The 17259-nt window shown below is 42.6% G+C and overlaps 1 protein-coding gene across 2 annotated transcripts in view; it reads left to right on the top strand.

Moving 5' to 3' along the window:
• The window catches only part of LOC121821659 (immunoglobulin lambda-1 light chain-like), a 755041-nt gene that overhangs the window by 528837 nt on the left and 208945 nt on the right, over positions 1 to 17259 (top strand). The window contains exons 1-2 of one of the 2 annotated variants that reach the window (XM_076548527.1): positions 6028 to 6155; positions 6274 to 6565. The exons of the other annotated variant lie outside the window; for it this stretch is intronic. Of the exons in view, the coding sequence (XP_076404642.1) occupies positions 6110 to 6155; positions 6274 to 6565 (338 nt within the window). The 5' untranslated portion in view covers positions 6028 to 6109. Of the gene's footprint in view, positions 1 to 6027; positions 6156 to 6273; positions 6566 to 17259 lie in introns of those variants that run through there. 2 annotated transcript variants of the gene reach the window in all.

A 17259-nucleotide genomic window follows, 5' to 3' on the forward strand; every position in this document is an offset into this window, starting at 1 on the left:
AAAGCACAGGGACAAATAGCCAAATGAAGGGAAACACAAGAACTATGAACCAATACCTGAGGAGACCCCAACTGGATCAGGCCCTCTGGATAAGTGAGACAGTTGATTAGCTTGATCTGTTTGGGAGGCATCCAGGCAGTGGGACCGGGACCTGCCCTCAGTGCATATGCTGGCAGTTTGGAACCTGGGGCTTATACAGGGACACTTGGCTCATCCTGGGAGGAGGTGACTGGACCTGCCTGGACTGAATCTACCAAGTTGAACTCAATTCTCAGGGGAGTCTTTGCCATGGAGGAGATGGGAATGGGGGGGGGGGCTGGGAGGAAGGCAGGGGGAGGGCAGGAGGGGGGAGAACAAGGGAATCCATGGGTATATGTAAAATTAAATTAAATTATAAAATAAAAATTTAAAAAATTAAAAACAAAACAGGGTACCAATGTGTGCACAGTCTAATCACCTTCTGAGCATCTGTACACCATGTACTTAACTTTAAACAACTATTTAAAAGTGAATGTTCATGTCCCATTACATTATCTCTCAAAGGTAAAAATGATGCAATCTTGGTAAGTATGAATAATGAGATAAATTGCAATAATTCATCATATGTGGTGCATATTTTATGAAAGAACAATGCACAATGGCTAATCTACATGTGTTTATGAACATGGTTTTCTGGTCTTTATAACACTTCAGCTTTGTGATATATATATATGTATATATATATATATAAACATATACATATATATCTGCAAGCCCTTTAAACTTACCAAAACTCCTAAATAATGATTATAAGTTGTGCATTTTTGGCAAGGTGAAGACCAAAGACATGAGACTTCTCTTAGAGAAGGCACAAAGGCTAGGCATTTCTCAGAGGTGATCCTTTCCATGCAAAATGGGGGCCTGTGAACACGAGGCTGCCATCAGTATATAGATGCAGGTAAATTCAAGACAAGGTCATTGTAGGGAGCAGATATTCTAATAATTGGAGTCACAGCTTCAGGTGTTTGGTCCAAATGACCATAACATGTCAGTGACTTTACTGTTGTCACACTTCCTAAGATTTCAGACAATGTTCTTCTGTTTGTGTGTGTGTGTGTGTGTGTGTGTCTGTGTCTGTGTCTATATCTGTCTGTGTGTATAGTGTCTGTGTGTATATGTGTGTGTGTCCCTGGGTGTGTCTTGGTGTGTCTATGTATGTGTTTTCACTTAGTTGTTTTTTTTTTTTTTTTCCGAGTCAGGGTTTCTCTGGGTAGCTTTGCGCCTTTCCTGGAACTCACTCTGTAGACTAGACTGGCCTTGAACTCACAGAGATCCACCTGCCTCTGCCTCCTGAGTGCTGAGATTAAAGGCGTGTACCACCACTGCCCGGCTCATGTAGTTGCATGGATCACTTAGTTTTTTTTTTTCTTATTGTGCCTTGTGTCACTCTGTTTATGTGACTGCTCCAAGCTGACTCTGGTTAACTTCTCTGTCTTTACATGTTCAAGAACTTCAGTTGCACACAACCAGCCTTCTACCTATGCCCATCAGGTGAAGGGATGAGCCAGATGACCTAGTAAGATTCAAATGTCATTCTGTAAATGTAGTACACTAGAAGTTTTGGGTTCCGGACTCTTTTCTTGTGACTGATAAGTTTAGAGAAGGAGGAAGAGAAAATTATGGAATATAAAAGACACGACACATAGAGACTCATTCTGGGGACACTTCTGAGAAATGTTTTATAGTATGAAACACCATGACAAAATTCCCGGAATAAGGGAATTGTCACACATTGATGTATTACTAGGTACAGAGTCTAGAGTCCACATGGCATTCCAGAAGTAGGAGAAAGTGGCTAGAGAAGAGAGAGATGGAGGATTATGGGGGTGGAGACTGGTCCTGGATCTCTGTGGGGCAACTTGAAATTCCCAAAAGAAAGCCACGAATACACAGAACACTATGGACAATCACAGCCTGTGGCAAGATGTGTGTCAAGAAGGTTGCTCCCCAATTGCTCATGTCCTTCAGCCCTAGAAACATGGATATTAACTTATGGGAACTTCCTAAGACACCATATGTATCTTGGAATCAGAATCAAGAATGCATGAAAAAGAGCCAAGGTAGGGGTCAGAGATCAGATCCCTGCTCACTCATAAGGTCAGAGGCTCAAGGATGAAGGACAAGTCTCTGACCTCCTCTACACCTCAGTCATCCTGCATGGCAGTCCAAGATGAGGCGCATAGGCTGGGAATGAGCTACACATTAACACTAGGCCCCTCCTTGCCAGTATATTGCAGATGTGGTAGTTGTGTCAGACTAAACAGCCATTTTACCCAGCACTCTACCCTGTTGGTGCCACGTGAAGCAGGAGTTAACAGTGAACAGAGGACTATGCATGGACTGCTACAAGTCCTGAAGGAAGAAATGGAAGGGCTCTGTTCTTCCTTTATCATTGGGCTTACTCTGCTAGACTATCACCTACAGGTTCCTTAGAGTACAAAAGAGAATACTGTTTAGGTATTTGTTACTTGTATATATTGTATATAGTTATTGTACTTTTGTATATAGTTTTTCTTTTGTTAGTTATAACCTTTTGCTTTTTTTCTTTTTATTAAAATAGAAAAGGGGAAATGTGGTGGTAATCTAATTGTACTGAAATGTGATTTTGATTGTATGTTAATAAATAAAGTTGCCCGGGGGTCAGAGCTATTAGAGCCATAGCAAGAGTGTGGCGGTGGTGGCACACGCCTTTAATCCCAAAGATCTCTGTGTGTTCAGGGATACAGCCAGCATTGGAGACATATGCCTTTAAGACCTAGGGGGCTGTACATTCAGACAGTGACGAGGCAGTCATGTGTTTGGGTTTACAACCAATGAGAAGGCAGAACAAAATAGTATAAATAGACGAACAGACAGGAAATAGGTCTTTTTCGGGAAGCTGGGACACCACAGGCGGAAGGGTGAGATTTTAGCTCTGAGCTCTGACCTCTCGACTTTCTCTTTTACATTGTTTCTGTGTTTCTTATTTAATAAGACGGTTGGTTACATCAATAAACTGTATCCTCTTTCCAAATAGAAAGAAGCAGGGTATTCTGTTCTAATTTTTTGCACTTATTGAAATGAGATGTGCCTTTTTAATATCCTATAACTTTACTGATTTACTAATCTTATGACTGTGTAAAATCCACTGTTCAAAACACTCTCCGGACTCAATGTTTCCCACAACACATTGAAAAACAAAAGCAGGAATGCTTAGTGTTTAATGAGGTAGAAGTGGAAGCAGACAACAAGGAGGAAAGAAGAGAGGAATTCAGACTTGGGTAGAAAGGGCTGCCCAGCAGGCATTCATCTCCCCCCTCCCAGACAAACAAGCTGATCCATCTTTGATTCTAGCTGTTGGAAAACTATGATGCTGAGGCCCACGGTCTTCTCTACTTCCTCCATCACCTGACTGTTACAGTGGTAAGGATGGAATCCAGGTCCTAGTGTGTGTTTCCTTCTAATGTTAAGCCACACCCACAACTCCAAAGCCAGGCTATGGCCATTTTCCTTCCTGCTCCCAGTCAGGTGTCTCTATTTAGCTATTCACAGCTCAAGGATCCAAGGGCCTGGTGTGGGGTGAGGAAGCTATCAGATGAAGAATATGCTTCACTGTGGATCTCTGCCAGGTTCATTGAATGGGGAATATTCTCTCTCCCACTCTCCCCACAAGCTTAACCAGTTTGTCATGGGTCCCATTTACCATATCTGTTGGCTGAAGAGTGGAAGCACAAGCCTTTGCCCTGGTTTCCAAGGTTGAAATCACCTTCCACCCTGCTTAATCAGAGCCCAAGCCCCTACCTTCCACACTTTCAGTAGAGGTGGGAGCAGACTGAGTTTCCCATATACAGTTGTGGATGAGAGTCATTTAGTGTTGAAGCAACCTTGTAGTGCCACATGGGTCATGGCAATTTCAAAGTCCTTTTCTAAGATTTTTAGTCTTGTATTGGACCTTGAGAAGAGGTCATCTCCAATCCTAGATGAGAGACCCCGAGGTATGTAACTGGAGTTCTGGTAGTTGTTTAGGGAATTGCCAAGGTTCCCCTCTGTCATGAACAACGAATTGAATGACTGAGAAAAACAGACCAAGTTGTGGAGAAGGGGACCATGACAGCTTTATAGATTTAGGATTGGAGAAGACTGGAAGTCTATTAAATAGATGCTGGCTGGGGTACCTTACAGGGCCCCTGAATGTCCCCTCTCCGCTTTTAGGTCTGTGTTGGTACCCATCCCTATGCCTTCTAGCTGTTTCCCCTTGAAAAGTTTTCTAGGAAGAATTGACAGTCTCAGGAAGCCTGCCTTTACTTTCCTTGAGTACCCATGGTCTTTTAACCCTCCTTCAATACATTCCCTGAAAGAACTAGTTTCATCCCCAAATACTTCTCATGCCCATCAGGGGGCAGTGATGGGCTGATCATGCGAGGACAGTGCTGCCTGCAAGACCAAGTCATTCAGAAATCATTACTGCACAGGTAGCAATGCCATTGAGAAGTATTACACAAGAGCTACCCTGTGATCTACTTCCTGTTCCATGATACCATTGGCCACATGAGTAGTGAATTCATAACTATGTTGTATACTTACTTCTTTATCATGATGGAGTATTGTCCAGGAAAAAATATTTCTACCAACAAAAGTATTCAATAGGTTCATGGACACTACCTACTTCGTATAAAAAATAGACTCAGAAACTAAACATTTTCATGTTCGACAACTTAGTCTCAGCATATATAATGTTATGTGTTCATCTCTATTGCTAGGCTCTTCAAACACTACAAATTTTCAACTGTTTGACAAGGGATTCCCTTAGAATTCAAGTTGAAGATGTCAGCCATGACATTTTCACTGTTTCTTTAGATATAATGTGTGGACAGCAGATGATAGTCAATCTTTCTATCGACAGTGTGTGCACTCTTGATTGTGTGCTCACAAGTATGTCTGGGTATCTGTGGAGGCCAAGGAGGACATCTAATCTCACAGTGCTGGAAGGACAGGAGTTTCTGAGCTGTCTGACATGGGTGATGGGAATGTGGGAATGAAAATCATTTCCTCTGCAGGAACAGCCAACACTCTTAACTGCTGAAACCCACACTTAACTCCAATCCATTAATAAATTATTGCCTAGAAATGACCACTATTACAACCACTGGTCTTCTAGAGTTAAACAAAACAAAACAAAAACTCTTAAACCAGGCATTGATTCTCTATGCAAAAGTAAATTAGTTTGCCTACTGCCTCAGTTGACACATACAAAATTACATTAAGGGACAATTCATGTTCCACTCAGAGTCCAGATAGGGCTTTGTGACTTCCCAAATGGTCTCACTGTCGGAGGGGGGGGACCTGTAGCTAGAGTTTTCCTGCCTTGCCCACAGTCAGGACAAATCTCTGTCACCCGCCAGACCCATAGCCGCTCAGACCCAACCAAGTAAACATAGAGACTTATATTGCTTACAAACTGTATGGCCGTGGCAGGCTTCTTGCTAACTGTTCTTATAGCTTAAATTAATCCATTTCCATAAATCTATACCTGCCACATGGCTCGTGGCTTACCGGCGTCTTCACATGCTGCTGGTCATGGCGGCAGCTGGCAGTGTCTCTCCGCCTCAGCCTTCCGCTTCCCAGAATTCTCCTCTGTCCTTGTCCCACCTACTTCCTGCCTGGCCACCTACTTCCTGCCTGGCCACTGGCCAATCAGTGTTTTATTTATTGACCAATCAGAACAATTTGACATACAGACCATCCCACAGCAGGGACCTTGCAGTCACGCACCAGATGGCAGTCAATGGTTGCCTTAGGGAGTGATATGGCTAAGCACCTGCCTAGTTCTCCCCAATTTCTGATGTTTTTTCCTTCACTTTCAGGTTTTCTCTCCTGCCACTAGGTGGAGCTCACATCCTCACTGCCTGTGTAGTCTTTCCACTTCTCAGTCAGACCCAATCTGAAGCAAAAGGAGGGGCCTATACATCCTCAGGAAGAGGGGCATTTGCATGGAGCCAGCCTGTATTTAGACTCCCCGGACAGATAAGAAGGGGAGCCCAGCTACAATCAGTCCATTGGAGTCAGGAAGCGGGACCTGTGTGTCTTCACCATGACTTCGGCTCCACTATTCCTCATCTTCCTTTGTCACTTAACAAGTGGGTGGATTTAAGGAATTCTGGGACAGTAACTGTTGCTTGGGATATTTGGCTTAAGTTCTTCCCTATGAATGAGGTTTCCTTGTCCTTACTGATGTATTTTATCTTCCTTTTACAGGGTCATATGCCCAGTACGTGCTAACTCAGCCAAACTCTGTGTCAGGGAATCTTGGGAGCACAGTCACTATCACCTGCCTGCGCAGCAGTGGTAGCATAGGAAACTACTATGTGTACTGGTACCAGCAGCACTTTGGAAGTTCACCCACAGCTGTCATCTATGAGGATGATAAAAGACCATCTGGGGTTCCTGATCGGTTCTTGGGCTCCATTGACAGCTCCTCCAACTCAGCCTCGCTGACCATCACTGATCTGCAGATTGAAGATGAGGCTGACTACTACTGTCAGTCTTCTAGTCACAGTGATGAGAATCATGGGGAAGTAAGACAAAAACTCCCCAGAGCAGCAGCTGTGAAATCATTTGTGAAATGGACTATGTTTTTTCATGTCTCCTTAAAAAAAGTACTGCTTTTAGGTTGCCAAGTTATAATTTCCTCTAGGTTCATTGCAAGAGTCTACTTTTTCCTCCCTCATATGGATGTCTGACCTCTTTACATTTTTAGGGTCAGTCCATGGAGTACAAAATGTTGAAGAAAGGAATTTTGGAGGGCAACACTACTGACATTTCGTGTCAGAGCCTTCCTTATATGTGTGATGTGTTTAGCATCATATCTGATCATGAGTCATTGCACGTTTTCATGTTTTCCCTCCATTATGACATCACTAATTCTCTGTATTGCCAAATGTATCTGTAAAATGGGAAGCACACTTGGGCAAAGCCACTGCTTCAAGAAGTTGTTCTAAACTATTAAGGAGGCCCTAGATTAGACTCTCACTTCCCTAAGGCATAAGGATGAGGTTTTACTCCCTGAGAGTCTGTCCCCAGTTGCTAAGCAAAACAATAGCATATTCTTATGGGGACAAAGCCTAGGTTATCCAACTCTATAGAAGCTCCAATCAAGGTCTATAATGGAATGTTAAGGGAAGACCTAGTGCACACGTAAATGTTAAAATCTACACACAGTGGATATGCAAATGTAATGGAGCTCTCCCATTCTGTGAACTGTCCTTCCTCTGGAAAGCTCTGAAGAGCATGAAAGGTGATAATGAAAGGCGACAAAGCAAGCTCAGTGAAGGAGCCCAAGAAAACCACAAATACTATATTAATAATAATTTTATCACTGGGCGGTGGTGGCTCACGCCTTTAATCCCAGCACTTGGGAGGCAGAAGCAGGTGGATCTCTGTGAGTTCAAGCTAGCCTGGTCTACAGAGTGAGTTCCAGGACACCCAGGGCTATGCAGAGAAACCCTGTCTCGTAAAAGCAAATATATATATATATATATATATATATATATATATATATATATATATATAGACAGATGTCTAATTTCAGCTCAGAAAGGTAAGTAGTGATTAAATTCAACATGCATCACATTTGAGCACATATTGGATGGCAGAGAGAAGGAAAAGCAATATGTCAAAAAGTTGGGTAGACTTTTGCTTACCTTCTGATTTATTTTACTAACAGAATGAAAACCTGGGATAGATGGATTACTCACACACCCGATTTCTTGCTCACAGTTTTTCAGTTTCATGTAATTTTCCATTTTCTGGATGATTAACCACTATAGTATATATTTTCCCCTTTCTGGCATCTTTTCCACCTCTGATAGAGATAATGAGATGCTCACGGGAGGGGTGAGGAAGGTACTAAGAGTAAACTGAGGCAATAAGGTAAAGAGTGGAATTTGTTAGATAAAACATGTAATTAAAGATGTGAAAACATGTCTTCTGCTGCAATTGTGACAGTCAAGAATAAGGAAACAAATCAGTTTAGGATCACCATAGAGGGGGGACAGGAACTTGGAGAAGAACTGTTTGTACTAATAGAGCAAAGAGACACAGCTAAGACAGCTCCAGTATCTGGTCAAGGATTTGGATGAATTTCCATGGGCATCATGCTTGGACAGTAGAACCCTGTGTTGGTTAATACTTGAGAACCACTTTGATGATTATATGAAAAACAAAAAATAATATTGTGGGTACATTTCTGGGAAATCGATCATGTAAAAATATTATTAAAATGTTACTTTGGACAGGCAGGTTGATGACAAGGTGTTTGTGGTATGTAGGACTGGAAGGCAGAGGATACTCATGCACTCTTGGAGGCTCTGGGAGAATAAACCAGACAGTTTGGAATGGACACATCTCTGAGGTGGACAAATGGGGAAGGTGTTGTAGTTTCAGTAGGAGAGACAGTAGAGCTGTAGAGAAGAAAGGAGAAGATAGGAACAGAGAAAGGAAGGAAGCAGCGTGGAGGACTTTAAAACTAAAAATTGAGTGGGTGGAGGGCTTATATGCGACTATGGAATGAGTACAACTGCAGAGAGCAAGAACCAAGGCTAAAGAGAGGGAGCTTAAGAAAATATTCCCTGTACCTCCGGGCAGTGGTAGAATTCAATTTAGAGAAACAATTAATACAGAAACAAAGTCTGTTCTCTGCATTGCCCACTCTGACAAACCCAAAAGTGGTGAATGTATGCTAAGAGATGGTCGGTAGAATTTTTTTGGCTTGAGGAAGGAAATTATTTTGAGTTATCCCTGTGAAGGGATTTATGCAGTGGGAAACCTGTTGGGGATGTGGTCACTTCCTCAGTCAGGGTCTCCATGGAGGAGGAGGGAATTTGCTGTCCATTTTTAGAGGAATGGAGAAGGTACAGCTACAGCACCTGCCACAAGCTCAGAAAATGGAAGTGGCCGCTGCCTGCCTTGGGAAGATGCACTCACCCTCTCTAGTTCTGAGATACAGGAAGTAAAGGACCAAAGCACCCCCATTTTAAGGAAGCCCCTCACCCCAGCTTGAAACATGCCTGAGTTTCAAAATTATCAGAGCTACTGACATAGGTCCCAGCACAAAGTCAGGATGTTTGGACGAAGAGCTTGGTGTTTATACATTTATTCCTACTTTGAATTCCTGATGGAGCTGTAGCTGTATAGATAGACTTTTGTCTTAGAGGAATAAAGTTAACAGACCTAAGAGCATAGTGTACATAGATTTTTTTTCCCTCAGATATCCAACGCCAGATGTAGTGTCTTCCCCGGACTCTGGGCTATCAATACCTTATGTCCTCTTTCATAACTAATGTACACTCCCTGCATTCAGTCTTCCCACATTCCCTTATATTTAGCCTTTCTCATTATCTTTTCTTCATGTTATACTGTATCCACATGTATGTTTGTTTAAATATATATATGTCATTATTGGCTAGATTCCACATATGAAAAAAACATGAGGGCGTGTGACTTCGCCTAATATTGTACATTCTCAGTCCACCCATTTCCTGGAGTTTTTTCAACTCCCTTTTGCTTTAGATATGAATAGTCTTGTGTGTGTGTGTGTGTGTGTGTGTGTGTGTGTGTGTGTGTGTGTTTGTGTGTTCCAAATTTTCACTATCCATGAATTTATTGATAAACAAGCTATGATTATTCCAGTTTTTTCCTATAGTAAATAAAGCAGCAATAAGCATGAGATACAAATATCTCTATGGTAGGGTATGGAATTCTCAGGTCATTAGCCCAGGAGTCAGACATCTGTTTGATTGCACTGTTATTTAATGTCAAAAACTCTTTGAAAGCTCTGAGTCTTAACCTCTTTTCTGAAATGTAGCTGGTGAAGATTTCCCTCCCATTCTGTGGGTTGTTTACTCTGCTGACTGTTTCCCTCGTTGCACAGATAGTTTTTACTTTCATGTATCCATCTGGTGATCCATGGGGTCAGCTTCTGTGCTGTTGCTGTTCTATAGAAAGAGTTCTTGCCCGTGCCAATATTTTGAAGAGCATCTCCTGTGTATTCACCTGAAAATTTCAGAGGTCTAGGTGTTGGTCAAAGGGTACTCTGCTCGGCAGCGGTGGCCATGTGTGTGTGGGGGGGAATGCTGATCAGAAGAATCACAGCCATGGTTACCTTTTTAGAGCTTTATTGGGAGTCCTCTTCATCAACGGATCATGGGGGCTGTGACTGTACTGTAGTTGGTCCACCATTGAACCCTAGACACCATTTACCCCCTTGTCAGGATCAAAAATGTGTCTGCCCTTGCCAGTACAGCCTGAGGACAACCCCCAGGGTGTGCATCACAAAGAATATAGCTCAGACTACAGCGGCAAGAACGGCAGACTCTCTGTGGTGACAGCAGCAGTAGCTGTGTGGGGGTCCAGTGGAGGCAGCAGGCAGCAGACATCACAGCACGTCCTCATTGCTCGGTGGTGTATCTGAGTCATGGCACCAATGTTGGTTAAACAGCACGCTGCTCGTGGCTGCTGCTGCCTGCAGCGGCCATGCAAGCAAGAAGAGTGCTGATCGGAAGAATCACAGCCATGGTTACCTTTTTAGAGCTTTATTGGGAGAGGGGGTGAGAGGGGGGAGAGGGGGAGAGAGGACAGATGTAAGGAAGGAGCTGAAAGGAAAGAAAGGGACACACAGAGGGCCTACCCGCTTTTTAGGCTGGGGCGCCATTGCAGGCTGATGAGGTAATTAAGGACCGAAGTCTTATACTAGGGTTTAGTCTTGGATCTATTTTGAATTGATTTTTGCATAAGGTGAAAAATATAAATCAAATATCTTCTTCAAGTAGAATTCCAGTTTTGCCAGCACCATGTGTTTAATAGGCCATTTTCCTCCAACTATGTTTTTGCTTTGTTAAAACTAAGTGGGCATGTCTTTGTCATTTTGTTTCTGGTTCCTCTATTTTATCTATTGATCCCTTATCTATTTTTATAATGCCAGTACCAGATTGTCTTTATAGCAATATTTGAGGTAGTTCTCATACTGTTCTCTTCTAAACATGTAAAATGTGATATTACTATTTTAGTAGTTATTTCATTATTTCTGTAAATTAATTTAGACAGTATAGACATTTTCACAATATTAAGTCTGCCAATCCAGGAACATGGGGTATTTTTCCATTTTTCCATGGGGTATGCTGTGGAATGACACTCTCCATCAGTTACTGATCATCTCTTTCCACACTGGTTCCAGAAGCTGCCTGGCCAAGCCTCTAGGCTCTGATTCACCCAACAACAACAGGCACTCCCAGTCTCCTGTCACTTTTCCCCTTAAACATAACCTTGTCCTGGGCTCTAGGGTTACAATCTGAGGACAGTGCTGAAGGCGACTGCATGAACACTGCAGTGGTGTCAGCACAGTGAGACACACATGGAGAAGCAAGACACAAACGTGTATTTGTCTGAGCCTGGGTGTAAGCCCAGTCCTCTGGAGTGGGTCCCATGACCAGGCTCTGTTGCCATCCTGATGTCGACTCTCCACAGACAAGAAGATGAAGGGAAGCATCTGTCTTCATTTGTGTCCTAGTGAGAGTCACAAACGTGGAGATATTTGTCAACTATTATGATAGAGATTTTAAAAGTACAAAATTTAAGTATTTTATTCCTCCCTTAGTTGTATTTGTTTGTAAGACTAGAGTCAATAGGTCTCAAGGGAGAAGCATTCTCAGTGATGTTGTCTGTACAACTAGATCAAAGTGAAATAACTGTCCATCCATATTTCCTAACTATTGGTATGTTACATTTAATTTGAAGGCAATGTAAATTCAATGTATAGCTTTAACACATATTTAACACACACACACACACACACACACACACACACACACACACACGGAAATAATTTCTACTCTGACATTAGGTTAGCATATTTCCCCCTAAAAAGATAAGCTGATGTGTTGAATCTGAGTACCAATGAATGTCATCTCATTTATAAGTCTGTAATGTCTAGTCAAAGGATCTCATGCTAAAGTACAGTGATTCCTCTCTGCGTTCGTTAGATGATTCTGAGAACACAAGGATGCAGTGATGGATTGCCATGTGAAACCTGATATAGGTATTGGCCCTTGTGTCTGATGACCAAATGATCAACAAAGATTGTTCCCAAACAACAGGTACAAAGGAGGAAAAGAAGAGGAGCTGTAGGGTATTTGGCTTAGCGTGTTCAATCTGCAAGTCAGCCTCCAGAAATCAGTGTGAGACAGCACAAGTCACTTGTGTTAGCCAAGTGGGTTGTTGTATGTTGTTCCTGTCATCCCAGGGAACTAACAAACCCAATCACCATTTGTGAAGTGTTTCTGAATTTGCACTCCTTTCTTTGATGCTGACTCATATGTTGTATTTAATTTTTTTTCATTTTACATACCAAACACTGTTCTCCCTCCCTCCCCTTCTCTCATCCCACACCTCCCCCATCCAACCCCCCATTCACTCCTCATATGGGGTAAGGCCTCCCTTGGGTAGTCAACACAGCCCAGCATACCAAATTTGGACAGGACTAAACCCGTCCCCCCTGCATAAAGGCTGAGTAAGGCATCCCACCATAGATAATGGGCTTTAAAAAGTCTGTTCATGTACCCAGGATAGGTCCTGTTCCCATTGCCAGGGGCCCCACAAGCAGATCAAGCCACAGAACTATCCCCCACATTCAGAGGGCCTAGCTCATTCCCATGTAGGTTCCCCAACTGTCAGTCCAGGGTCGGTGAGTTCCCACTAGATCGGGTCAGCTGTCTTTGTGGTTTTTCCCATCATGATCTTGACCCCCTTTGTACCTGTAGTCCTTCCTCCCTCTCTTCGACTGAACTCTAGGAGATCAGCCAAGTGCTTGGCTGTGGGTCTCTGCAACTGCTTCCATCAGTCACTGGATGTAGGTTCTGTGATGGCAATTTGGGTATTCATCAATTGAGTAGAGGGGAAAGCTAGTTCAGGTACCCTCTCCACCATTGCTAGGGGTCTTACCTTGGGACATCCTAGTGAATTCCTGGGGATTTCCCTACCACCAGGTTTCTCCCTAACCCCATACTGGCTAACTATGTAAGATATCTCTTGAATTGCTCTCCCTCTGCATCCCTCCCCACACTTGGCCATCTAAATCCCTTATGTTTCCACCCCCATTTTTTCCATTCTACCCACTCCCTCCCATTTACCCAGGAGATCTTAACCCTTTTCCCATCTTGGGGTAATCCATGCATGTCCCTCTTAGGGTCCTCCTCTTTACCTAGCTTCTGTGTGGCTGTGAATTATATGTAGCCTGGTTATCTTTTGCTTTGCATCTAATATCCACTAATGAGTGAGTACATACGATGTTTGTCCTTCTGGGTCTGGGTTATCCCATTCTTGATGATTTTTTCTAGTTCTGTCAATCTGCCTACAAATTTTATGATGACATTTTTTTCTACCACTGCATAATACTTCACTGTGTATATATACCACATTTTCTTTATCTGTTCTTCCATTTAAGGGTATCTAAGTTGTTTCCAGGTTCTGGCTATTACAAATAATTCTGCTAAAAACATCGTTGATCAAGTGTCCTTGTGGTGTGGTTGAGCATATTTTGGGTATATGCTCTGGAGTGATATTGCTGGGTATTAAGGTAGGTTGATTCCAAATTTTCTGAGATAGTGCAGTATTGATTTCCAGAGAGGCTGTACAAGATTGCACTCCCACCAGCAGTGGAGGAGTGTTTCCTTTCTCCACATCCTCTCCAACATAAGCTGTCTGTGTCATATTTTACTCTCAAGGATGTTAACATTTTGGCTCTTATATCTAGCTTTATAACTGCAACTAAACTCTAAAGTTAACTTTCAGTCTTAATTCATAAAGATATCCCTCCTCTTTTAATATTATAATACTGTAAGCAATGACAGAGAAGTGCAGCTTCTAGAAGAAGCCATTTCTTCTATGGTGTCCACCTGTGAATGTATGTTCCTGTAAGTATTACCTTGTTATTAGAAGTGAGTGAACTGTATGACACTGAGGGACATGCCTGTCATTTATAGTGGGAAATCTTAAGGAAGTTAATCCTGGCATATAATACACACAAAGGGAGTTATGAAGTTCTTTTGCTGAACATGGTGGTAGGAAACAGAATAAATAGAGGAATCAGAAAAAGTTCATAGCCAAAATATCAACATTTTGTAGCCTGTGTTAGTTCAATCCTTGTTAGAACACAGGGTACATATAGATCTTGCATCTGTGGGTCAGAAGTGGGGCCTGACATTTCCTTCCCAAGAAATTCACATCACTATATAAATATCAGCAATAATAAGAAGGACCTAAAATAAGGGAGAACCACAGGTGCACAGAAAGTAGCAACAAATCATGAAAGAGTCAACATGTTTTAAAACTTTATTTATTTACATATTTATGTAATGATTTAGTGTGTGTCAGTGTGTGTACGTGCATGTATGTGTGTGTGTGTGAGTGAGAGAGAGAGAGAACGAGAGAGAGAGAGAGAGAGAGAGAGAGAGAGAGAGAGAGAGAGAGGGAGGGAGGGAGAGAGGGAGGGAGAGAGAAATATTAGAGGACAACTTGCATAAGTCAGCCATTTCCTTCCACCATGGTTTGTTCCAAGAATCATCTCATATTGTCAGGCTTGGCAGCAAGTACCTTTATATGCTGAGCCTTCACAGCAGTTAAAGGTCTAATTAGTGAGAAAGAGGAGGGTTTATATGAGTGAGAATTGTTGAAACCAAGGTTGGATAAAGCACAGGGACAAATAGCCAAATGAATGGAAACACATGAACTATGAACCAAAGGCTGAGGGGCCCCCAACTGGATCAGGCCCTATGAATAGGTGAGACAGTTGATTGGCTTTATCTGTTTGGGAGGCATCTAAGCAGTACCAGGTCCTGTGCTCAGTGCATGAGTTGGCTGTTTGAATCCTGGGGCTTATGCAGGGACGCTTGGCTCAGTCTGGGAGGAGGGGACTGGACATGCCTGGACTGAGTCTATCAGGTCAATCTCAGTCCTTGGGGGTGGCCTTAATCTGGAGGTGGTGGGAATGGAGGGTGGGCTGGGGGGAAGGGGAGGGGGGTAGGAAGGGGGAGAATAAGGGAATCTGTGGCTGTTATGTAGAACTGAATTGTACTGTAAAATAAAAAAAAGGGTTATGAAAAGATACAATGTACAGTTCGATGCATTGCTTCGATCAGGGACAAAAGAGGTCTAGGTTGGTCTTCCTTCCTTCCTTCCTTCCTTCCTTCCTTCCTTCCTTCCTTCCTTCCTTCCTTCCTTCCTTCATTCCTTCATTCCTTCCTTCCTTTTCTTCTGTCTTTCTGTCTTTCTTTCCCGCTTTCTTCTCTCTCTTTCTTTCATTGTTTGTGCCAGTTAACATTATTCTAAAATATTTGATTACATTATTTAAAGTTTTTATATAACATATTTTGAGCATGTTCTTTCTCTTCCTCCAACACCTCCCAGATCTTTCCAACTCCCTACCCAACCAACTTTATATTCTTTCTTTCTCTCAAACTAAAGAAAACAGAAAAATAACAAAAAAACAAAACAAATCAACTAAAAAAAGAAAATCAATTAAATAAAATATACCGAAACAAAACAAAAAGTACATGTATACACACACACACACACACACACACACACACACACACCATGCATTCTGTTTTCTGCTGGCCAGCTACTGCCTGAGTGTGTTTATTATAGTTGGTGATATCTCACTGGAGAAAACTGATTTTCTCTTTTCTAGAAGTTATGTATTACGATAACATCATGGCTAGGGGCTGAATTTTAGTCTACTTCTGTTTCTTGGTGCTGAAATTTTGTCTGGTTCAAATGTGTCATGTACATGCTTTCACAGTCTCTGTGAGTTCACATGTGAATCAGGCCTGTGGTGTCTGGAAGATGCTCTTTCATTAGAGTAATCCACTACATCTGGCTCTTACTTGTTTCTATTTTGTATTCTACATATTCCCTGAGCTAAAAGGGGAGGAGTTTGACAAAGAAATTCCACGTAGACAGTTTCTTTAACAGCATATGAGTTAAAGCATGCCTCAGCAAGTATCACCTGGTACCCCTCTTGCTCCTGCCCAGTCTCAGCAATGATTTCTCTTCCTATCTTGATTCGTTAATTCTTTTTTCGAATTTAGGGCTGTACTCCTTTCTTCCATCCCCTTAAAGCCCCTGCAGATAGTTAATGTATTTTTATATCAGATGCATACTAGGGAGGGTTCCCTGAGTTTCTTTGGAAGCCGTAACACCCATTCATTCTTCATGATGCTCTAATCCTTAATTAAAAACCATCACAGGCCCACTGCTTTTTAACCCAGTGAATGCAATGTCTGCTTTGTTTTGCCTTCTGATTTTCTTTAAAAAAAATATTTCTAATGCATTAAAGCAATATGACACTATAATTTTATCCTAGTAGTCACCAATATTCACCAGTAAATCTTTATGCATCAATATGCTGAGGAACCATGGAGGGCTGTGGCTTCTTGTGCAATCTGAGAAGGGGCTCATGGAGGAAATTTCTGTGTCTTCAGTCTGTATGGGAGAAGCCACTGGATGAAGAGCTCCTCATAAATTCAGTCTACATATTGTGCCCAGAGGAGGCAAGTCCTTCTGTCCTTGATCAGAAAGTGTTTGATGATCACAGCCTTGGAAGAAGTCACGTGGACACGGACATGGTAGACCTGAACCTGCTCAGTGGGGTCTGTAGGTGACATTGAAGAGTCTGGAGACTCAGCTGACAACACAAACATCTGTCTCTTTGTGTCTGCTCAGGACTCAACAGGGCCACCAGCTGGGGTCACTGTGGTCCCTTGGGCAGCCTCAGGCAGGAAGTGACACCCAGGCTCTTGATGGCAGACACACCTGAGAAGGGATTTGGTTGACTGAGAAAAATTTGCATGAAGGGCCCTGTCAGTCCTCTGAGAATTGTTAGAGGACTAGAGAGACCTGCACCATATCTGTCTCAGCAGAGCTCAGTGGTGTCTGCACTATGGCCTGGACTCCTCTCCTCTTCTTCCTCCTTCATTGTTCAGGTCAGGAGTCATCTGCACCCTGATCCCAGTTCAGGGAAACCATCTGACAGCAGATACATTCTCCTCTCTTCTCTCAGCATGGACATAATGAGTTTCTCTATTTTCAGGGTCTTTCTCCCAGCTTGTGCTGACTCAGTCACCCTCTGCCTCTGCCTCCCTGGGAGCCTCAGCCAAACTAACCTGCACCTTGAGTAGTGAGCACAGCACC

This window comes from Peromyscus maniculatus, chromosome 12 (assembly GCF_049852395.1).
Source record: "Peromyscus maniculatus bairdii isolate BWxNUB_F1_BW_parent chromosome 12, HU_Pman_BW_mat_3.1, whole genome shotgun sequence".
NCBI classification, from domain to species: domain Eukaryota; kingdom Metazoa; phylum Chordata; class Mammalia; order Rodentia; family Cricetidae; genus Peromyscus; species Peromyscus maniculatus.